Source organism: Chiloscyllium punctatum, chromosome 32 (assembly GCF_047496795.1).
Source record: "Chiloscyllium punctatum isolate Juve2018m chromosome 32, sChiPun1.3, whole genome shotgun sequence".
Classification (NCBI taxonomy): Eukaryota; Metazoa; Chordata; class Chondrichthyes; order Orectolobiformes; family Hemiscylliidae; genus Chiloscyllium; species Chiloscyllium punctatum.
The window spans coordinates 30,674,139-30,699,110 of record NC_092770.1 but is presented as its reverse complement, the minus strand read 5'-3'; the positions used below and the strand labels follow the sequence as shown (position 1 = coordinate 30,699,110).

Here is a 24,972-nt window from a genome sequence, read left to right as displayed (position 1 = left end):
TTCTGCAGCCTCCCCACTTCCTCAGTACTTCCTGCCTGTCCACCTAACTTTGCATCATCGGCAAACTTCGCTAGAATGCCCCCAGTCCCTTCATCTAGATCATTAATATATAACGTGAACAGCTGCGGCCCCAACACTGAAATCTGTGGGACACTGCTTGTCACTGGCTGCCATTCTGAAAAAGAACCTCTTATCCCAACTCTCTGCTTTCTGTCAGACAGCCAATCCTCAATCCATGCCAGTAGCTCACCTCAAACACCATGGGCCCTCACCTTACTCAGCAGCCTCCCATGTGGCACCTTATCAAAGGCCTTTTGGAAGTCTAGATAAACCACATCCACTGGGTTTCCCTGGTCTGACCTACTTGTCACCTCTTCAAAGAATTCCAACAGGTTTGTCAGGCATGACCTCCCCTTACTAAATCCATGTTGACTTGTTCTAATCCGACCCTGCTCTTCCAAGGATTTAGAAACCTCATCCTTAACGATGGATTCTAGAATTTTACCTACAACCGAGGTTAGGCTAATTAGCCTATAATTTTCCATCTTTTGTCCTGATCCTTTCTTGAACAGGGTTACAATAGCGATCTTCCAATCGTCTGGGACTTTCCTTGACTCCAGTGACTTTTGAAAGATCTCAACCAACGCCTCCACTATTTCCTCAGCCACCTCCCGCAGAACTCTAGGATGTAGCCCTCGGGGCCAGGAGATTTGTCAATTTTAAGACCTTTTAGCTTTTCTAGCACTTTCTTTTTTGTAATGGCAACCATACTCAACTCAGCGCCCTGACTCCCTTTAATTGTTGGAATATTACTCATGTCTTCCACTGTAAAGACTGACGCAAAGTACTTATTAAATTCTCCTGCTATTTCCTTATCTCCCATCACTAGCCTTCCAGCATCAGCTTGAAGTGGCCCAATGTCTACTTTTGCCTGTTGTTTGTTTCTTATGTATTGAAAGAAACTTTTACTATCATTTCTAATATTACTGGCTAGCCTACCTTCATATTTGATCCTCTCCTTTCTTATTACTCTCTTTGTTATCCTCTGTTTGTTTTTGTAGCCTTCCCAATCTTCTGATTTCCCACTGCTCGTGGCCACTTTATAGGATCTCTCTTTTTCTTTGATACATTTCCTGACTTCCTTTGTCAGCCATGGCTGTCTAATCCCTCCCTGGATAATCTTTCTTTTCTTGGGGATGAACCTCTGTACTGTGTCCTCAATTAAGAAGGTTTTCCCTCCATGAGTTCAGTAATGCAGTGAAAGACTGAAAGGTTACAATGACAGAGTCGGGAAATGGATTCAGCTGGATTTTATCAAGTTACAGGTTAGCATGTGAAAAAAGGTGTCAGATCGTTATCAGAACCCCAAGTGACGTCCTTCAGAGATGGAACTCTGCCTAATATAGCTCAGACACTAATTGCGAGAACACTTGCAAACAGATATGGATTTTTTTAAACGAAGCTAAGCCATGAAAGACAATAACTCCTTAGTGCATTATTCATAGCAACACCCCACCAATCACAGTTGACCTGCCAGCCAACCAATCAACATCTTTTTCTCAAAACAGTACAAATTGTTGCTCCATTTCAAATGTTTTGTCTGTCCCTGATCAGTTCAAGACAGAAGAAGTTCCAATAATGTCCTGTTTCTTTCAGCTATACAGATATAAATATGTTAAGGGAGTGGGCAAAAATTCAGCAGATGGAGTATAATGCGGGAGAATGTTAAATTGTCGATTTTGGCAGCAATTCTAGAAAAGAAATAAACCATTTAAATAGAAAAGGTTACAGAACTTTAGGGCTGGGAGGGTTTGGATCTCCTCATGTACAATTCATCAAAACCTCTGTTGTACTCCCTCCATTGCTTGAACATCCTTCCTCTGGAAGGAAGACCAAAACCACACACAACACTCCAGCTCTGGCCTCACCTTGAACCTGCACAATTTGCAGCAAGACATCCCTGCTCCTGTACTCAGGAAAGAATTCCAGAAGTTTGTTCCTGTAACACTGAAGGAATGGCGATATACTCCCAGACACGGCCTGTTGTGTGGCGGCTGGTGGTGTTCAATCCTGCACTACCTAGTGCCTTCCAGCCCAACATTAAAAAGTAATATGGCATTACATACAGTTTTGTTAAACCTGGCATAAAAGAATTCACTCAAAATAAAATGAAGCCATTTCTAGAAACAGGAACTTGCACCAATGCAACATTGCTCCCCAAGGCAGATTGAAAGTTAAAGCAGGCGGTTTGTCTACACTTAAAACTGCTGACCCAATTTCTCAGGGGACTTGTTGTGAAACATCAGGTTCCAAGAAGCTTATAAACCAAACACTGAAACTGGACTCACCTCCCCAAATGCACCTCTTCCTATAACCTTCAGAGATTCAAAGTCATCCAGACCCAACCTCGTCCTCTTGAGACGAAGAAATTCTGTTTCTTTCTGAGCGTGTTGTGTTCTTCGCATTTGTTTCTGTTGCAAACACAACACAAAGAACACATCAATAAAGGCCATCACAATTCATATGAACTCTGCATACTGTTGCTGGTTTAACCTGTGGAAAGGGCACACAGTAAACCACTCAAAACATTCCCGAGTGACATCAATAATCATGTCCCATTTGACCGCCTAACCTTTGGAGATACACCCACAATGTCCCTTTTTTTTGGGGGGGGGGGGGGCAGTGGTGGAGGGGAGTAGTGGGAGAGAGTGTGAATTTCAGGATTTCAATGACAATGAAGGAATGGTGATATGTTTCCAAGTCAAGATGACAAGTGGCTTGGAGGGGAAATTGCAGGGGGTGGTGTTCCCATATATGTGCTGCCCTTGTCCTTCGAGATGGAAGCAATCATGGGTTTGGAAGGTGCTGTCTGAAGACCTTTGGTAAATTTCTGCAGTGCATTTTGTGGATGGTACAGGTTGCTACTACTGAGCGTCAGTGGTGAAGGAAGTGAATGATTAACGTGGTGGATTAGGTGCCAATCAATCAAGTTAGTTTAATGGGACTCCTATCTGCCACCTCCAGTGAATTTGCAAGATCCCACAGCCATTATTTTGAATAAAAGCAGAACTGTTCTCCTTCGTGTCCTGGTCAATGTTTATCCCTCATTAAAAATAGATGATCTCACCGTTCTGAGAACTCCCATGATTTTGTTATTGTGCTTCCTACATTCTAACAGACTCCACTTGAACATTATTTCAACAGCTTTAAAACATTTTGGGATTTAGAAATCAGGAAGTACACAATTTAATGAAAGCCTTCTGTTTATTTTTAGTTTGCCCCACAAGGAGTCAACAATTTAAAGCTTTTTTTTACAGCTTTTGCTAGAAATGAGGCTATTAATTGACCTCAAGTCCACGAGTAAACAGAAAAGACATTTGGATAAAGTACATGAATAGGAGAAGTCCGGAGGGATATGGACCAGGAGCAGGCAGGTGGGACTGGTTTTATTTGGGATGAAGAGCAGCATGGACTGGGTGGACTGTCTGACTGATTAAACACAGAGTCCTGAGAGAAGACAATGAAAATTTACCGCCAAGTTTTAACATCAATGAGAATTATTGGCAAAGTCATCAGCTCACTGAGGTGGGACTTACATCTTCATCAGCTAATCCTTCCTGCTCCATGGCTTTTTCTAGTTGTACTTGTCTGGAAGAGAAACAAGGAAGATATTGCATTAAAAATCATGAACGAATAAATAAAGTTTGAAAAGTCTGGTGAGAGGGGGAATGGTTCAGGAGGCTACAGAATGCACAAACTACAATGTAGCAGAGATCACAGCTACATTTAAGAATCAGTTTAATCGGGCAGTTAATGGAAAGGGACGAAATTCGGAACAGGCTAGGATGTATGGGATGAGTGTGACCACAGACAAAGAGGACACAGAATAATGTGGACTGGCTTAAAGCCTCACCCAGAGGACAGCACCTCAGACAGTGCAGCACTCCTTCATTCCCACACGATGGGTCAGGCTTGCGTTTTGTATTGAAGTGCTGATAGTCCTTTATTTCTGATCATGCCAACATACCTTTCCTAACGTGTAGAGAGTTTTTAAAATGATGGAACTAAAGTTGAAATAATTTTAGTTTTGCACCAATCATCTAGAAAATGGCTGCGTGGCAGAAAACATAGTAGGGAGATTTTGCAACCACTGTCCACTGATTAGCAGGATGAAACTGGTGGGATCCTCCAATTATTTATTGTATTTACTAACTACTTAGTTAATAGAACATAGCCACATATTGCTGCTGACAAAACTAAGTAGCTTTGTCATCACTGTAGACAGAAATGTGACTCTCCAACTCCCTAAGGATATTACGGGTATACCTACAGCAGATGGACAGCAGCAGCTCACCCCCACCTTCTCAAGGGCAATTAGGGATGGTAAATAAATACTGGCTCAGCCAGTGACCCCCACATCCCAGAAATTCATTTTTAGAAGAAAATTTACAAGGAGATATCTGTTGATTAAATGAACAGGCATATCGGAGACATGTGTAGGCACGTGTGAAGTCAACATCAACTTGAGATCCAAGACATGACAGATCAAGGGCCTCTCTGAATCGTGACAAACTAGAAAGCAGGTAAAATCCAGGAAGAATGCGGGTGGGGCTCCAAGTGGATAAGTCGTTAAGAAGTCAGGAACAGATACAGAAAATCAGCAACAAGGAGAAATGGGATGTTAAATGTGATATCCAAAAGGGCTAGAATTTGAAGGTAACAGGAATCATGTTTCAGTGATACAAAGAAATGGTTAAACCACACTGGCAGTTACTGTGGGCTTTTCTACACACCCTGTCTTCATGAGGGAGGGGGAGAGAGGGGGCGGGGCGAGAACGGGGGCGAGCGCGAGAAAGGGCGAGAGAGGGGGCGAGCGCGAGAAAGGGCGAGAGAGGGGGCGAGCGCGAGAAAGGGCGAGAGCGAGAAAGGGCGAGAGAGGGGGGCGAGAGCGAGAGAGGGGGCGAGAGCGAGAGAGGGAGAAAGGACAAGGGGGGGGGGCGGGGGGCGAGAGCGAGAAAGGGCGAGAGGGGTCGGGGGCGAGAGCGAGAAAGGGCGAGAGGGGGTGAGGGCGAGAGCGGGAAGAGTAACGGGCGAGCGAGGGGGAGGGGTGGCAACGGGCGAGCGAAAGGGAGGGGGGCAAACGGGCCAGGGAGGGGGGGTACGGGCCAGAGGGGGAACGGGAGAGACAGGGAAAGAAAAAAAGAAAGAAGAAAAGAATGAGAGAGAGATGGACGTTAAAAACAGGTGGAGAGAAGTAGTGGGGCTTTGAGGGGAAATTCCTGACCTGGTGTCAAAATGGCAACTGAAGACAAAAAACTGTTCATTGAGTACAGGGAGTGAAGAGGCCAGAATTCTTCAAAATATTCCTTCATGACTCTTGGCCATCACTGGTTATTGCACATCCCTAAATCATCCAGAGGACAGTTACAGGTCAACCATATTACAGCGGGTTTTTTATGCTTACATGGTCACCATTATATAAAAGTGTTCTTTTAAATTCTTTTTTTTTGAAAAAAGTTGAATTTGATTCTCAAATCTCCCGAAGATCAGCCTTAATTATCACGATTCTAGTCCAGTGATATTTCACCACTTCCCCTTAAGTAAGGGGAACATGGGGGATTGAAGAGCTGGAGGAGATCACAGAGATGGGGAGGTGCAAGATTGTGCAGGGAATTCAAATACAAGATGCAAACTGTCAAATGAAACCAAGGCATCACTGAACCAGAAGCTACAACAGGTCAGCAACCATTGAGATGGGTCTGCATGCCTAAATCCTTTCAACCTCAGACATGCTGATATTCTCCACATTGCTCAAATAAACAAGGATCGTTTCTGAGCGCTGCACAGTCCCATTGAGCAATTACCACATCGTGATCTCTGGAGTCACAGGAACTTTTGGTGAACCATCTCCCCCACGGCCATATCTAATGATTCCATCGTGGAAACTGTTCCACTAATCCCATTCAAAACACCCAGAGGTAATTAATTGATCCCGCATCACAAATTCAAACCAGCCCAAACATGGCACCATGTAGGAAAATGGTTCGACAGTCCCAGAACCCAGCAATGCTGTCACAGCAATTAACAACATAACCAGCAAACATCACAGATTACAGAAAATGACAAACTGGGACAGAGTGAATACCAGAGAGATGACAACAAGAAACCAAACTGAACCTTATTCCCAGAAACAGATGCAGGTGTATTTTAGGGAGAAAGTGGTGTTGTGGCTTTTCTGCTGGATTCATAGTCTAGAATTCTAGCTAATGTTCTTGGGCCATGGGTTCAAATCCCACTACAGCAGCTAGGAGAATTTAAATTCAATTAATTTAGAATATAAAGTTAGTCTTCATCATAGTGACCATGAAATGCCATTGTTTAAAACGCCATTTATTTCATTAATGCCCTCAGGGAAGGAAATCTGCCATCCTTACCTGGTCAGACCTGCATGTGACTCCAGACACATAGCAATGGGGTTGACAACATTTTTAAAAAAATGTATTCATTCATGGGACATGGGTGTCACTGCTGGACCAACATTTATTGCCCTTCCCTAGTCATGCCTTGAGAAGGGGGTGGTTGAGCTGCCTTTTTGAACTGCTGCAGTCCATGTGCTGTAAATAGACTACCCCCTGAAATGACCCCAAAAGCTATTCAGTTCAAGGGACTTGAGGACTTGGTCACAAAGACTTGCTCAAAACACCCACATCCCTGGAGGATATTGAGCTGATAAGAAAACTTCACTATCACAGGACATGTTAAAGGAGACTATTTTTTAAAATCAGAATTAGAACTTGAGGCAACAGATTCTATGAATTAACATGTGAGCACAGGAGCAGGGATGTCTTGCTGCAATTGTACAGGGCCTTCGTGAGACCACACCTGGAGTACTGTCAACAGTTTTAGTTGTCTTATCTGAGGAAGCATGTTCGGGTCATCGAGGGAGTGCAATGAACATTTACCAGACTGATTCCTGGGATGGCAGGACTGAAGTGTGATGAGAGATGGGATTGGTTGGGACTATAATCACTGGATTAATGGTGCTAGAAGAGCACAGCAGTTCAGGCAGCATCCAAGGACCAGCGAAATCGACGTTTCGGGCAAAAGCCCTTCATCAAGCTTTTGCCCGAAACGTCGATTTCGCTGGTCCTTCGATGCTGCCTGAACTGCTGTGCTCTTCCAGCACCTATAATCACTGGAGTCTAGAATGAGGGGGGTGATTCTCATGGAAGCCTATAACATTCTAACAGGGTTAGACTGGGTAAACGCAGGAAGGACATTCCCAAAATCCAGGCAAAAGTGAGGACTGCAGATGCTGGAGATTAGAGACAAGAGATTGGTGCATTTTGCCCGAAATTCCCAAAAGCCAGGCAGTCCAGAACCCAGAGTCAGTTTATGGATAAGGAAATCTTTTAGGATTGAGATGAGGAAAGAAGTTTCTTCACCCAGTTAGTGAGTGATTAGATTAGATTAGATTAGATTACTTACAGTGTGGAAACAGGCCCTTCGGCCCAACAAGTCCACACCGCCCCGCCGAAGCGCAACCCACCCATACCCCTAACCTAACACTAGGGGCAATTTAGCATGGCCAATTCACCTGACCTGCACATCTTTGGACTGTGGGAGGAAACCGGAGCACCCGAAGGAAACCCACGCAGACACGGGGAGAATGTGCAAACTCCACACAGTCAGCCGCCTGAGGTGGGAATTGAACCCAGGTCTCTGGCGCTGTGAGGCAGCAGTGCTAACCACTGTGCCACCGTGAGCCTGTCGTATAAATTACCACAGAAAGCTCTTGTGGATAAAGAGGTCAGAGGGTATCGGGGGGAGGGAGGGAGCAGGATTAAAAAGGTACTGAGCTGGATGATCAGCCATGATCACACTGAACGGCAGAGCAGGCTCAAGGAGCCAAATGGCCTAGACCTGCTCCTATTGTCTGTGAAAGATCAAATACCTTCATCTGCCACACCCAAAAGTCAAACATTGAGCTCCATGTGGTGATAATGACAAGCTTGGTCAAAGATTTGCCTCTTCAACTTATCTTAGATGAGAAAAGTGGTGGAGGTCTTTAACACCTACCCAAGTGGGCAGACAGGGACAGAGTTTACTGCAGAGGGTGGTGCATGTATGGAATGAGCGGCCAGAGGAAGTGGAGGCTGGTACAATTACAACATTTAAAAAGGCAGGTACAAGAATAGGAGGAGGTTAGAGGGATATGGGCCAAATTGGGAAGAGGATTAATTTAGGATATCTGGTTGGCATGGGCACATTGGACCGAAGGGTTTGTTTCCCTGCTGTACATCTCGATGACTCTACCAAAAAGGAGGCACTTTGGAGAGCACAGCCCTTGCTTAGCACTAACCAACCCGAACTTCCTGTGGCCATCCACTTCAACTTCTCTTCCCACTCCCCTGAGGACATGTCCATTCTGGGTCTCCTCTACCATTTACACAAGGTCACGCGCAAACAGGAGGAGGAACACCTCACCTCCCACCTCGGGAGCCTGCAGCCACATAACACGAACATTGAATTCACCAGTTTCCAAATCTCCCTTCCGCCTACCTCATACCACACCCAACCCTCTGACTCCGATTCACCCTTCCCACCTGACCTATCACAATCACCTCCTACCTCCTACCTTTCCCCTAGCCCCTACCCCCTTCCCACCCCTCACCAGTCCTGAAGAAGAGTCCTGCCTGAAACACCAACTCCCTTGCTCCTCAGATGCTGCCTGAACTGCTGTGCCTTTTCCAGCACCACACTTTACCAACTCAGTACTGCAATGAAGGGTCAGCGTGGATTGGGGGCTCAAATCTCTGGAGTAGGATTTGAGCGCACAACAATCTTAGCTCCGGACAGTTACAGAGTTAGCTGTGAAAGATACCAGTCAATTAGGGTGTGCAGTTCAAATGCATACTTGCCAGCTGAGGTAACTAGACACCTTGAGCTACCAGGCTTGCACTGGCTGGAGTGGCAGAGGTCGGAAGAACTAGTAACAGAATTAAAGTCCAACTTGGAGTCCTCATCCATGTGTAGCTTTTAAACTCTCCTTCACACACATGGCCCCTGTCCCTGAAGTGTTGGAAGCCAGATACATTTCTAATGATGTTTTCCATTCTCTGGAAGGTCATTGACCAAAACTATCAACTGTTTCTCTCTCCGCAGGTGCTACCTGAACACTGTCCTCCAGTTCCATTTCAGGATTCCAGTATTTGGTTTCTCCTGCAACTAACCAATCATGCACAAAAACAGGAACCCTTCCTCTTTTACAATTCTTCGGGATGGGGTTCTGCTTTCAGTGTCTGCAAGGAGACAGTGCAAGAGTAGGCCTGCGGAGGATGGGAACAGGCTGGACACATCAGGTATACAGTGGTTTTGAATATATGTTTAGTGAGATGTGGACATCACTGGCTGGGCTAACAGCAATTAGCCATCTTGGACTCCCTTGAGAAGGTGGGGGTGAGCTGCCTTCTTGAACCGCTGCAGTCCCTGTGCTGTGGGTTGACCCACAATGTCCTTAGGGAGGGAATTCTAAGATTTTGACCCAGGTGACAGTACAGGAACAGCGATATATTTCCAAGTCAGAATGGTGCGTGGTATGAAGGTGAACTTGCAGAGGGTGGTGTTTCCATGTATCTGCTGCCCTTGTCTTTCTAGATGGAAGTGGTTGTGGGTTTGCTGTCTGAGGGTCTTTGGTCAATTAGGGAGCAGCTATCCCTCAGCGCTGCCCAGAGAGTGCCAACACAGAGCTTCTGCCAAATGTGCTGCTGGGTACATAACCCCTCTCTCTGAAGTGAGGGCAGAGGGAGTCAAACAAAGACATCAAACACAGTGATAACTTGACATCTGGGTCTCATTGGCTGCAGACATCTGGCTTACTTAGAAACCCGGAGGAGCAGAAATCTTCTGGAATGCTGGGATTCATACAGACTGAAATGTTCACAGTCCAAGCCGCTGGAGAAGCAACAAACACCACCTTCAGCTCTCATCGCTGTGATCGGAGTGGTTTACTCTCAAGCAACACACTTCTTGGAGTGCGTGGTTAGCAATGCTGACTGTTTGCCCAGTGCCGAGATACAGATGCAGCCAGAACTGAGCTGCTTCAATCTCGTCCAAAACAGTTCCACTGTCTACAAGAAACAAGTTAGGAAGGTGGGTGACTGCACCTCCCACAACAATCAAGAAACTTGACACCATCCAAGACAAAGCAGCCTGCTTGATTGGCATCACATCCACAAGCATCCAGTCGCTCCACCACCAACACTCAGTAACAGCGTTTTGTACTATCTACAAGATGCACTGCAGAAATTCATCAAAGACCCTCATGCAGCACCTTCCAAACCCACAACCACTTTCATCTAGAAAGACAAGGGCAGCAGATACATGGGAACCCCACCCTCTACAAAGTTCACCTTCAAGCCACTCACCACCCTGACTTAGAAATAGATTGCTGTTCCTTCACTGTCGTGGGTCAAAATACTGGATGGTGTCAAGTTCTGAGTGTTGTTGGAGGTGTGGTCAACCAGCAAGGTGGGGTGGATTCATCCCATTCCTGACTGGTTCCTTGTAGACAGTGGAACTGTTATGAACTAGATTGAAGCAGCTCAGTTCTGGCTGCATCTGTATCTCAGCACAGGGCAAACAGCTGACGACACACTCCAAACCTCAAACTGTCATTAACATCAACTAAAAACCTCAGGAGAGAAACCCCTCCCTAACGTCTGCTCCCACAAACTTCCTGTTCCTCAAAACGAGTCAAACCACAGGCGATTAACACAGTAGCGCATACACACACCTCGATACCAACTCTCGGTTTGAGATCCACCCTGGCGTAAAGAACTTGGGGCGAACATCAGCAGAGAAAATCTGAGCAAAGCCTTTTCACAGGAAAGAGAGAGACTGAAGGGAAGCACAAAGACAGGGTGATGAGTTGGGGAAATAAACAAAAAAAAAGAAAAAGAGGGAAAAGAAGATGAGAAGGAGTTACATTTAAGCAGGAGAGGGGTCCATTTCAGAATTCTCCTGCAACTAACCAATCATGCACAAAAACAGGAACCTTTCCTCTTTTGCAATTCTTTGGGATGGGGTTCTGCTTTCACAGTGTCTGCAAGGAGACAGTGCAAGAGTAGGCCTGCGGAGGATGGGAACAGGCTGGACACATCAGGTATACAGTGGTTTTGAATATATGTTTAGTGAGATGTGGACATCACTGGCTGGGCTAACAGCAATTAGCCATCTTGGACTCCCTTGAGAAGGTGGGGGTGAGCTGCCTTCTTGAACCGCTGCAGTCCATGTGCTGTGGGTTTTACAAGCTTCCTGTTGAAAATGCTTCCAAAGCATTTTACAAGCAATCCACTCTATGCATTTGTCAGGTTCAACTAGCCCTGTGCGCACACAGCAAGATCCCACACAAATGGGAGACCTGACCGGATAATCTGCTCTTGGTCGAGGGACAAATATTGATCAAGTCCTGGGAAGCTTTTCTGAATCACTTTAAAGCGGTGCAATGGGGTCTGTGACATCCACAGGGCCTGGACTTAACATCTCAACTCAAGACAAGCCCCCTCTGAAGGAGCATCTCTCCTCAGCGCTGCCCAGGAAGCACCAACACAGAGCTTCTGGCTTCCCAAATCTTAACGAAACAAGGGCCGAGGGAGAGGGAGCCAAATGAAGACATCAAACACAATGATAAGTTGACATCTGGGTCTCATTGGCTCCAGATATCTAGTCTATTTAGAAACCCAGAGGAGCAGAAATCTCCTAGAACGCTGGGATTCATCATGACTGAAATGTTCATAGTCCCAGCCGCTGGGGAAGCGACAAACACCTTCAGTTCTCGTTGCTGTGTTCACAGCAGAATAATCTCGAGCAACACACTTCTTTAAAAGGTTCATTCAAGGGAAGTGGGGGTGACTGGCTAGGTCAGCGTTTACTGCCCATCCCCAATTACCCCAGAGCAGTTAAGCATCCGCCACATTGTGGCGGGTCTTGAGTCACAAGGATGACAGTTTCCTTCCCTAAAGGACATTAATGAACCAGAGGGTTTTTACTGCAATCAACAGTAGTTTAATGGTTACTATTAGACTAACGTTTAAAAAATAAATCTATCAGACATGGTGAAATTTGAACCCACACCCCTAGAGCATTAACCTGGGGTTCTGGATTAAGAGTCCGAAGACATTACAACTCCTCCACTGGGTGTCCCCCTCCTTTGGGGTAAGAGGAGTTGGCGGTAGGGGGTTCTTGAAGTCTTCACCCCTCTTTTCAATTGGTGAAATACCACTTTACAATGACTGGGCCCTTCCACAGGAAGAAACCATTTTGTCTCGTGGGGGAAACACCCCAAACAAGGAAACAAAGTTAGCATTAGGCCTTTCAGAAGGGAAATCAGGAAGGATAATGGAAAGCTGCAGCTCCAGTTGGAATCAATGCATGCTGAAGTTAGAGTTCAATTTTTTTTGTTGGGTAAAGGTATAAAACATTATGAAGCAACAGTGTTGCTGGGTCAAAATCCTGGAACTCGCTTCCCAAAAGCATTATGGGTGCTCCTAACCTACACGGCCTAAGGCTCACCACCACCTTCTCAAAGACAACTAAGGCTGGGAAATAAATGGTGCTTGATCCAGCCCCACCCATAGCCCCTGAATTAATTAAAATCTTGGCTCAATGAGTTTCAAGTACTGATCTATCCAAACAGTGAAGCAGGCAGAATTACCATCTCTTGCTGTGAGGGAGGGGCTGCAGACTGGGTGGACATAAAGTAAACAGGAATGGGCTTCTCAGCCTCAAATGGAGTTGGATAAAGCAGGAGAATGAGTTTCCGCACATGTCAATGTTTCACTGCAGTATCTCCAGGCTAAAATCGGCCCATTCTCAGCTTATCACTTTCAACTTTGCCCACTGGCCTTAGAATTACCTCCTAATGGCATTGGTCAATTCCATATGTCCATTGCACAAAGCCATGATGGCAGTGATGGTGGTAGTAATGGTGCTGCGACGGTGATGACAGTGTTGACAATGGTGACAACGATTATAATGGCAGTGCTGGTGGTGATAATGGGGACAGCGATGACAATGAAGGGTGGGGACATCAAAAGATATTTCAAAGTATAGAATGGACAATGAAATAGGTTAGAATGGGTTAAAATGGTAAAATCCTTTGAAAGTGCATCGTGGAGGCGCGGCCTGTGGTTAAAGATTTTGATCTCTCACTCCTCAGGACCAATGCAAGAATGACAAATTGCAATCACAACAATTTTACTGCAACAACGTGTCTTCTCTGCAGCATAAGGTATTGTGCTTATTTGAAATTTTGACCCTCTTCCACTTGTCATACGATCAGAAAAATTTACGGAAGAGGGAATATTCTACATGGTAACAGCTTAGCCAGAGTTGACTTGCCATCTGGTCAGCACCTTGAGAGTGAGCGAGAAGGGTTTGGAACTCTTTTCCACAAACAGCAATGGATGCAGGATTACTTGTTAGATTTAAAATCTGGAATTGAGATTTTCTTGTTATGTGAAAGGTATTAAGGGACATCAGCCAAAGGTAGGAGTGTGGAGTTAGGCCACTGATCAGTCATTACCTCATGAGTAGTGGAACAGGCTCGAGGGGCTGAATGGCCTACTCCTGTATCAATATGAAATTATTATTGATTTTTGTTTACAAGAATGGTTCCAGGAATGAGAAACCTCAGTGATGAGAATAGATTGACAAAGTTGGGACAGTTCTCCTCCGGGAGAAAGCCATTGAGAGGAGAGATGATTGACGTTTTCAAAACCATAAGCAGGCTGGAGGATGTCGAAAGCAGGGAGCTGTGTGCAGGTCTGGTCTCTCCCACCTATCAGCAGGATGTTATGAAACTTGAAAGGGATCAGAAAAGAATGTTGCCAGGGTTGGAGGGTTTGAGCTACAGGGAGAGGCTGAACAGGCTGGGCTGTTTTCCCTGGAGCGTCGGAGGCTGATGGGTGACCTTATAGAGGTTTATAAATGTCATGGGGCGGGGGGCGTGGATAGGGTAAATAGGCAAAGTCTTTTCCCTGGGGTGGGGAGGGCAACCAGACAGCACACATTTAAAGTGAGAGGGGAAAGATTTAAAAGGTACAGAGGGGCAACCTTTTTATGCAGAATGAGCTGCCAGAGGAAGTGGTGGAGGCTGGTACAATAGCAACATTTAAAAGGCATCTGGACGGGTACAAGAGTAGGAAAGACTTAGAGGGATATGGGCCAAGTGTTGGCAAATGGGACTAGATTAATTTAGGATATCTGGTCGGCATGGAGGAGTTGGACCAAAGGGTCTGTTTCCCTGCGGTACATCTCCGTGACTCAAAAGGAAAAAGAACGATCAAGAGGGCATAGACTTAAAGTGTTGTGCAAATGAAACAAGGGTGACATGAGAAAAAAAAAAGCATTGTCACCCAGCGAGTTGTTAGGCTCTGGAACGCATAGCCTGGAAATGTGGGGTAGGCAGGTTCAATTGAGGTATTCAAGAGCGGCATTGGATGCCTATTTGGATAGAAATGATACCCTATGGATGGGGAAAATGATGGAGATTTGCACTCGGTGATAGAACCTGAGCTGACATGATGGGCCAAATGGTCCTTCTGCACTGTAACAATTCCGCAGTTTTGTTGTAAAGTCCCACCTGGTTCATTTAAAGGGAAGGAGACCTGCCATTTTTAACCTAGTGAGACCCCTCCAGTCTCACTCTACTCTGCCTTTAGCTTGCTAGTGCCATTTCAATCAGGTGAAAAATGGCCTGGGCAGGTCAACAGTTCCAGGGAAAAGGAGGAATGGTCAGCAAATGCTGGCCTTGTCCAAGATCACAAGAAAGAATAAAGAAAAACAAACAAACAGTGCAGCTTAGTAATGATCTGACTGAACAGGAGTGAGGGGCCAAGCATACTCCTGACAGAGATTGAAAGGGAGGTTACCTCATTTCCCTCTCTTCATGTTGTGCGATGAGGTTACTGTAGAAATTTTCCAGTGTCAGTTTGGCCACAGTCACTCTCTCCCTCGTGTGATTACTCATTGCAAAGGATGCTGTGGAGTCTCCAATCATCGCCATGGTAACCTGCCAGAAGAGTGAAGAACAACACCATCAAGTGGCTTCCTACTGATCTCTGCTCAAGGGGAACAGATTGGTTTATCACTGACACGCAACAGAAAGGAGACAGGAATTAACCAATGATGCAACAGGCTTCTGCTTCAAGCACTTGTCAAGTTGTTTAGACCACAAGCTGGAGATAGAAATCATACTCTCAGATTTAGGTCAGTGAGAAAATTCTCATGCTTATATCTTCTGATTCACTGATAAAGAACAAGATAGGCCATTCGGCCCTTCAAGCCTGAACCACCATTCAGTAAGATCACGACTGACCCAAATTAAATGTCAGCTCTGTTGAGCAGATGCCCCTATTTTAAGCTTCAATTTAGGCTCCACATTGGCAGAGATGCTGGGAGTCAGTGAGATTAAAAAATACGCCCCATTGCCTATTCGGGTGGAGGCCCGTGGATCCCACCAGTGCTGTGTGAAGAGTAAGGAATGCCTCTGGTCAATGTTCTGCCCCTAACCCACACAGATTAACGTATCGCCTCACTGTTTGCAAGATCTTAACCAACAAAGACTAGCAATGACAAACAGCCAGCATTCTGAAAAAGATGTCAATTCTGGTACACCCTGCGATTGAACAGAAAACAAATCAAAGATCTGGCTTTGGAATGTTCTATGGCTATTATTCATAAAGCATCTACTTACTGTGTTTAATAATTTTTAAAAACTTATCAATAACCTCATACTGAACTACACAAGCAATGAATCTCCAAAAGCTTATTATAATCACATGGTAGATTTATTCACCTTGACTATGCTCCCAATCAACTTGGATGCAAGTTCCAGGTCATTCACCATCCAGACTCTGACTCCACTGAAAGAATGGCATGTATTTCTAAGTCCTGCAATTCCACAGCCTGTCTTTCCCCCAAAGCCTTATAATAATATTCATATAGAGTCAGAGATATACAGCATGGAAACAGACCCTTCGGTCCAACCGGCCCATGCCAATAAAATATCCCAACCCCATCTAGTCCCACCTGCCAGCATCCGGCCCATATCCCTCCAAACCCTTCATATTCATATACCCATCCAAATGCCTCTTAAATGTTGCAATTGTACCAGCCTCCACCACATCTTCTGGCAGCTCATTCCATGCACGTCCCACCCTCTGCGTGAAAAAGTTGTCCCTTAGGTCTCTTTTATATCTTTCCCCTCTCACCCTAAACCTATGCCCTCTAGTTCTGGACTCCCCAACCCCAGGGAAAAGACTTTGTCTATTTATCCTATCCATGCCCCTCATGATTTTGTAAACTTCTATAAGGTCACCCCTCAGCCTCCGACACTCCAGGGAAAACAGCCCCAGCTTGTTCAGCCTCCCCCTGTAGCTCAAATCCTCCAATCCTGGCAACATCCTTGTAAATCTTTTCTGAATCCTTTCATGTTTCACAGCATCTTTCTGACCGGAAGGAGACCAGAATTGCACGCAATATTCCAACAGTGGCCTAATCAATGTCGTGTACAATCGCAACATGACCTCCCAACTGCTGTACTCAATACTGTGACCAATAAAGTAAAGCATACCAAACATCTTCACTATCTCATCTACCTGTGACTCCACTTTCAAAGAGCTATGAACCTGCATTCCAAGGTCTCTTTGTTCAGCAACACTCCCATTAAGTGTATAAGGCCTGCTAAGATTTGCTTTCCCAAAATACAGCACCTCGCATTTATCAGAATTAAACTCCATCTGCCACTTCTCAGCCCATTGGCTCTCTGGTCCAGATCCTGTTGTAATCTGAGGTAACCTTCTTTGCTGTCCACTACACCTCCAATTTTGGTGTCATCTGCAAACTTACTAACTGTACCTCTTATGCTGGCATCCAAATCATTTATATAAATGACAAAAAGTAGAGGACCCAGCACCGATCCTTGTGGCACTCCACTGGTCACAGGCCTCCAGTCTGAAAAACAACCCTCCACCACCACCCCCCTCTGTCTTCTACCTTTGAGCCAGTTCTGTATCCAAATGGCTAGTTTTTCCCTTTATTCCATGAGATCTAACCTTGCTAATCAGTCTCCCATGAGGAACCTTGCCGAACGCCATACTGAAGTCCATGTAGATCACATCTACTGCTCTGCCCTCAATCAATCTTCTTTGTTACTTCTTCAAAAACCCTTTCTCTTAATCAACCAACCAATTATTTTTTTTTAAAAAGTTTAAAAAATGAAAGCTTCAGATTTGCACCCACTGCATAAAATTGCTGATTTTTAATACAAAAATAATGGCCTAATTCTGTCCAATGAAAAAAATCTGCCACGTTTTCCTTCTGTAATTGATCATCTGAGTCAAAATGTTACTGTTTCCTTTTCTGTCATTACTGCCTGACAAGAGTTCCCATCAGTTTCAGTTTTCATTTCTACACTTCCAATTTCTGTAAACGTTTGCTATTACGAAACAAAACCAAAAAAAAAGGACCGCTAATTGATTCTTTACTTCGATCTTACCCTGCCTTATAATCTGCAAGGGACACTGAAGCAGTTCTGCGCAAAATCACAAGAGATCCTGTGGGACTATCTACCTCAAAGAAGCTCGGGATATTTTCACCCCGATATCCTGGGGAAGATGTAATCCTCAACTGACTTCACTAAAAACAGATCACCTGGTGGCTAACACTGCCCTAGGAGTTAAAAAAAAGAGACATTTTGTGGAATCTTTGCATAGCCCGCATCAGGACACTTTGCAAGAATACCAATTCAAGGGGAAAATTTCAATTTCGCGAGAGGATAGTGCCGATTGGCTACCAAACTGACTATTGATTGGTTGAGGTATTGCAATGGAGTAGCCCAAAAAGAATGAACTAACATTGTATCATTAACGTTTGTGCTCCTGACTAGGTAACCTCCAGGCCTGGGTTAACAGTAACCCAATTAGCTCACAAGAATGCAAACTCAGTTTAAAGACAATGAGAAATGAAGAGCCAATCGCAGCTAAAGTGACCGTGAAGTGGTCAGATTTTGTTGGCAAAATCCCAACACAGCACACTAATGTCCTTTAGGCTGGGTCACTCATTCTTCACACTCCTGATCTACACAAACCTAGCTGTCCCTTAAAATAAGACTCACATTGTCTATGGTATGACTTTCAGAGAGAATCAGGGCACAGAACAGTACAGCACAGGAACAGGCCCTTCGGCCCACAATGTTATGCTTAACATGACGCCAAATTAAACCAATCCCTTCTGTCTATCCTTGATCCATATCCCTCTATCCCTCGCATTTCATGTGTTTATCTAAAAGTCTCTTAAATGCCCCTATCGTAGCTGCCTCTACCACCACCCTGGCAATGTTTTCCACACTCCTCCCTCTGTGTATAAAAACTTGCCCCTCACATCTCCTTTGAACTTTTCCCCTCTCACCTTAAATGCATGCCCCCTGGTTTTAGACATTTCAACTCTGGGAAAAAGATTCTGACTGTCAACCCCATCAATGCTTCTCATTAATTCTAAGAGACTTCTATCAAAGTTTGTGTGAAGATTTGTAGCTTGGGTGCTCGTTGTTCAATGAGCACATCGACCTGGACCCAATATACTGCCCACTGCAGCGGACAGCTGGAACGGACAACCAGAAGCGGCAGATTCAAACCACTATAAATGCCGGAGAAAAGATCACAGAAGCGCTTCACAGGAGGCTCCCAAGCACTGAGGATGTCACCTAGACAGGGGATGAAACGTCTGCAGCACAAATTCCCAGCTTGGCGAACAGAACCACAACAGACTTCTATCAAATCTCCCCTCAGCCTCCACCACTCCAGAGAAAACAACAGGAGTTCTTCAAGCCTCTGAAAGCATTTTACACCCACTGAGTTGTGACTGCTAGAATTCAGGATGCGGAGTAACTCAGTTACGCAGAGCAAGGTCTCGCACTATTTCTTTGAAACAGTGTCGCTTTTTTTTAAAAAAGAAAAAGGGTCCCTGATCAGGTTTTAGTTTAACAGCTCATCCAGAAGACAGTGCCTCTGTGACAGTGCAGAGCTCCCTCAGTACTGCATGAGCTAGTCGTTGTGCTCTAACATTACTGCAGTGGGCCTTGAACCCACAACTTTCTCAACTCAGAGCATTCCGCACTGACTCACAGCCAACAATGTAATTTCACCAGGAGTATCTCAGGAAGTCAGGCAGCATATGCAGAGAGAAGGAATTCTTGTAACATTTGGCTTGAGGGTCTAGTAATTGCAAAAAGAAGCTATTGTGGATGAACAGCTGGTTTTCAGATGTCCTGGTCAAATTGGGCAGAGTTTTATTTTCCCCCAAAACTCAGAGCTCCATTCTTCAATAGAACTTTGGTGATGGCCTTAATTCTGCTGCTTTCCTTTTCTTCTCAAGCAAACATCTAACACACCCGACTGAAAATCTTGCTGTACTAGATTACAACAACAAGACAAAATGTACTGACAACCCGCGGGCAACTTAAAAACAGGAAACAGATGCTTTCAGATTAAAGTTCACAGGTGATGAAAAACTAATGTTGGCACAATAAGTAAACGCTGCAAGATAGTACACCGCTCCCTAACAATTAAAGATTGTGCATTTACATAGCACCCTTTGCATGCTTAGGATAGACCCAAAATTCATCGCTGCTTAATTATTGCCAACAAAGGTTTGCCAATAAAATCTGACCACTTCATTTCTCACTGCAACCGGCTCTTTATTTCTCATTTGTCTTTAAACTGAGTTTGCATTCTTGTGAGCTAATCAGGACACTGTTAACCCAGGCCTGGAGGTTACCTATTCAGAAACACGAACGTTAATGATACAATGTTAGTTCATTCGTTTTGAGCTTCTCCATTACAATACCCACAGTTTTGGATGCGCCTTCTTTTGTATAAAAATGTTTTTCCACTGCAACTAACTAGGCAATAGTTCCAGTACACAGAGGACAATAGGCAATGGACAAGTGGTTCTATACTTGGACAGGCACCACCCTGTCATTAAACACACAGCAACGATCATACCCCAACAATCCTCTACAGCCAGGGTAGAGGGAGAAGCTATATTGCTGACATCAATCTAAACCACAGTATAAACCAATGAGCCAACTAACCCCAATGCTGGGACTAATGTCAATGTTTAGTTTGTGCAGGCAGGCGCTATGCTGTGATTGCACTTTGTTGCAGATCAACCAACAATGTGGTGCTAGACTCCTTGTGAGAGAGAGAGCGCAAGACACTTGCCCAGGGTCACTTGGTTAGTTTGTAAACTCCACCTCTCCCAGCACTGAGTCACCTGTACTGAGTACACAGTCATTACTGTAACACTTAAAAACCTCACTGGATTCAGGCACCTTAGGGTGGTTCGCACTGCTGCCTCACAGCACCAGGAACCCAGGTTCGATTCCACCCTCTGGCAACTGTGAGGCGATTGCACATTCTCCCTGTGTCTATGTGGGTTTCCTCTGGGTGCGCTGGTTTCCTCCCACAGACCCAAGTTGTGTGGGTTAGGTGGATTAGTAATGGGAAATGCAGGGTTACAAGGATAGGGTAGGGGAGCTGGGTCTGCGTGGGATGATCTTCGGAGGGTTGGTGCAGACTTGATGGGCCGAATGGCCAGCTTCCACACTGGGGTATTCTCTGATTCTGTGACCTTAGTAATGCGATTTTAAAATGCATCAGAACCACTTGCAAAGAGAAAACCTTATCCTTTTTCCTCAGTTATGACTGACAGGGCGGCGCAACAGAGGGCCGAAGGGCCTGTACTGCGCTGTAATGTTCTATGTTCTATTATTGCCTCTCACGTCGAAAGGATTAAGTTAAAAAATCACAACACCAGGTTATAGTCCAACAGGTTTATTTGGAAGCACTAGCTTTCGCAGCACTGCTCCTTAATCAGGGAGCTAGTGGAGCAGCGCTATAACCTGGAGTTGTGTGGTTTTTAGCTTTGTCCACCCCAGTCCAACACCAGCTTTTCCACATCATGGAAAGGGTTAAAGTTCAAGCTGCACTTCAGACACACAGGCCTGTACTGTCAAGAGGTGTCATTGGTCAGATAAAGCATAAATAAATCGGAGGCCCCACTAACCTATCAGTGGGGTGTCAAAGATCCCAAGGCATTGTTCTGAAGAGCAGCCCCTGGGATCTCTCCAGGGGGTCCTGGCCAATATTTATCCCTCAGTCCACATCACTGCAGAGAAAGTGACAGCAGCAGCAATATTCTCCCTACAGCACACTGACTGTAGCGAGTAAAGAAGGCAGCTCACCACTACCTTCTCAGGGGGCAACTAGGGATGGGATAATAAATGCTGGCCCAGCCAGTGACACCCACTTTCCATGAGTGAATGGAAACAAATAGCCACAACATGTGTTGGCCTGCCATAATATGGGAATGCCAACCCACTCAATGCCTCCATGCTGCCCGATTCTTATCTCGGCCCATGCCATCGGCCCTCCCACCCATACTGCTCCAAACAAAGAAAAACATACACAAGTCCCTTTCCCACCACGGAGAGATCCCAAAGAGCAGCAGCAGCATCAGGCCACAGACCAGAAACTCGGCTCAGTGGGTGTGAGACAGGACTAAAACAGCAGATGACAGAAGAATAAAAACTGGCCGAGTATTTGAAGTATTTTAAGACAGCTTTGGCCTCTGCACTACTCATGAGGCCAAGCGAGGAAACTCCACCCAGCTCCAACACAATGCCATCCCCAATCAATTCCAGTTCACACCAAGTACTTCATTATTTGGCTGTTAAAGGAGTGTAGGTCTCCCTCCGCCTCCAAGTGAAAATCACCAGGTTCTTCATTCTATACTTAAGGAGCACCAGACAGACTGGAATCTGATCAGGGTCCAAAAAATTGGATCATAAAACAACAATAGTTTCTAAAGAATGCTGTCTGCTGATCAAGCGGGTTACTGCGGGATTGAGGTGGTGGTGATTTACATTGTCTTTTGACGGAAAAAGCCCCACTTGGTCAAATTAGACTTGAAGCCTCTCAGAGAGGGGTAACATACAAACACAGGGGGATATAGATTTGTCTCGTTGGGCAATGATAAACAAGACTCTATCAGATTGACAGAGTGGCCGACATTTAATTGCATAATTGACACTAGAAATGGACTTCAGTTTGAATTCTGTAACAGAGGAAATGTGAACACTTTGAATCAATCAATCAATCTCAAACTTTCCTCAAATACACTCATGGAACAGCTCACAGTGGGAGAGACTTGGACCAGAGGGCAGAATCGCTGAATCAGGGTCGCCCAATGAGGAGGAATTTCTTCTCTCGGAAGGTAGTGAATCTGTACAATTCTTTACCAACGAGTGCAGTAGAGGCTGGGCTATTAAGTATATTTAAGGGTGAGATTGGCAGGTTTCTAAGCATTTAGGGAACAGAGGGATTATTTGAGGAAATTGAGGGATCATGTCCAATAAGTTTTTATTTGGGGATGAGAGAGACGATTCTAAATCACAAAAGGGAGTCGAGGGTTATAGGGGAAGCAGCAGGAAAGTGGGGTTGAGGATTGTCAGATCAGACAGGATCTCATTGAAAGGCATAGCAGACTTGATAGGCTGAATGGTCTACTGCCGCTCCTCCATCTTATGCGGTTATTTTTCTGTTTATGCACTGACAGAACAAAGTGAGATACGGACATGGGAGCGAGCTAGATTCTGTCACTTCTCCCAAGCCAAAACAGAAATATTAACGCAAGTTAGCAGCACTATTCTTCACTCGAATAAACTAAACCTCTCCCCACCCCCATTTCAGACAGCCTTTCTATTTAAGGAGTTATAGTGAAATCTCTGGCAGTCCAGAACAGCTCAGCTAATCTTAGACTGTGGGACTGGGATTCTGCCTCTCAACTGAAGCATTAGGAACACTCTCCTATGGGTCATCTGTCTGCAAATTGTTACAGCACTGGCAGACTGCCCTGGACACAGCAAAGTCTCTGGGGACAAATGCTCCAGCGCTACGACGAAAGACCCAGGCATCCAAAACTAACTTCCCAGCTGCACAGAACAGCCCAGCACTGCAAAGTAAAGGGAACCCCAGCTCCTTTTCTCTCTTCCCCTACCAGGTAACACAGCTCAAGAGGGCATCACTGATCACAAACTCTGGTCCACGGTTTCCTTTTTTATAATTCACTCATGAGACGTGGGTGTTGCTGGCTCGGCCCAGCATTTCTTGCCCGACCCTCGTTTCCCCTTGAAAAGGTGGGGGTGAGCTGCCTTCTTGAACCACGGCAGTCAATGTGCTGTAGGTAGACCCACAATATCCTCTAGGGAGGGAATTCCACGATTTTGTCCCAGAGACAGTGGAGGAACGGCGATATATTTCCAAGTCAGGACAGTGAGTGGCCAAAAGGGGAACTTGTTTGGCATCAGGAAACTCTGCCAGTCTTAGTGCCAGGAGAAAATGAGGACTGCAGATCGGAGTCAAAGAGTGTTGCGCTGGAAAAGCACAGCCAGCCAGTCAGGCAGCATCTGAGGAGCAGGAGAATCAACGTTGAGTCTCTTCAGAGACCCAGCTAATGTTCTGAGGACCTGGGTTCGAATCCCACCACAGCAGATGGTCGAATTTGAATTCAATAATAAAAAAAACTAGAATTAAGAGTCTAACAATCACCATGAATCCATTATTGATTGTTGTAAAAACCCATCTGGTTCACTAATGTTCAGGGAAAGAAACGGGATATTGGCTGTTGTGTATCTGAACTCCAACAAATGATGGTTCGATAATCCTTACAAAATCTATCAACGTCAGGTTTAAAGTTCACTGTTAACGACCAGCCTGAGAATTTGTGAGGAGGAAGTTCCAAATTTTCATCCCTGAGGCTAGGACATTGCCATGGTCTGGCTTTAATGTTATATTTTTACCCACAACCCATTTTCCCACGATCCACCTACTGACTCCATTAATCAGTTTCAACACATCTATCAGATCACTCCTTAATCTTAGAGATAGAGATATTTTCCCAACATCCCTGACCAGTCTGATTATGACAGATCTCTGGAACAGATGGGACTTATTTTGAGATGGCATTTATTTCGAGAGGACTTGAATATAAAAGCAGGGATGAACTTCTTAGGCTCTATAAGGCTCAAGTCAGGCCACATTTGGAGTATTGTGTGCAGTTCTGGGCCCCATATCTCAGGAAAGATGCACTGGCCCTGGAGTGTGTTTAGATTAGATTCCCTACAGTGTGGAAACAGGCCCTTCAGCCCAACAAGTCCTCATCAACCCTCTGATGAGTAACCCACGCAGACTCATTTCCCTCTGACTAGTGTACCTAACACTACGGGCAATTTAGCACAGCCAATTCACCTGACCTGCACATCATTGGACTGTGGGAAGGAACCGCAGCACCCAGAGGAAACCCACGCAGACATGGGGAGAAAGTGCAAACTCCACACAGACAGTCACCCAAGGATGGAATTGAACCTGGGACCCTGGCCTGCTAACCACTGAGCCACCGTGCCGTTCAGTGGAGGTTCACAAGAATGGTCCCAGGAATGAAATGTTTAATATAAGGACTCAGGGTTTATACGCGATGGAGCTTTTAAGGATGGGGGATGGGGGGGGGGGGGGGGGGGGGAATCAAATTCAAACATACAGAATACTGAATAGAGACAGTGAGACCTGCAGATGCTGAGATCAGAGTTGAGTGTACCTTGATAGGAGCAGGAGAATCAACATTTTGGACATAAGCCCTTCATCAGGAATGAGGCTTGTGGGCCAGGGCTGACAGATAAATGGTGGGGTGGGGGGGGTGGAAATTGGTGGGGAGCTGAGAAAGCAATGGCTTGTGGGCCAGGACAATACCGAATGGCCTGGAGAGAATGGACATTGGGAAGATGTTCCCATTGGTAGGAGAGACTAGGACCTGATGGCACAACCTCAGGAGTAAAGGGAAGACATTTTAGAA

General features: G+C 45.3%; 1 protein-coding gene across 1 annotated transcript in view; it reads right to left on the bottom strand.

Moving 5' to 3' along the window:
- The window catches only part of LOC140458023 (serine/threonine-protein kinase 38-like), a 70,592-nt gene that overhangs the window by 26,813 nt on the left and 18,807 nt on the right, over positions 1-24,972 (bottom strand). Inside the window, exons 2-4 of the mRNA XM_072551985.1 lie at positions 14,934-15,073; positions 3,597-3,648; positions 2,349-2,471 (exon numbers count right to left, since the gene is read on the bottom strand). Coding sequence (XP_072408086.1) covers positions 2,349-2,471; positions 3,597-3,648; positions 14,934-15,067 — 309 coding nt within the window. The 5' untranslated portion in view covers positions 15,068-15,073. The remainder of the gene's footprint in view (positions 1-2,348; positions 2,472-3,596; positions 3,649-14,933; positions 15,074-24,972) is intronic.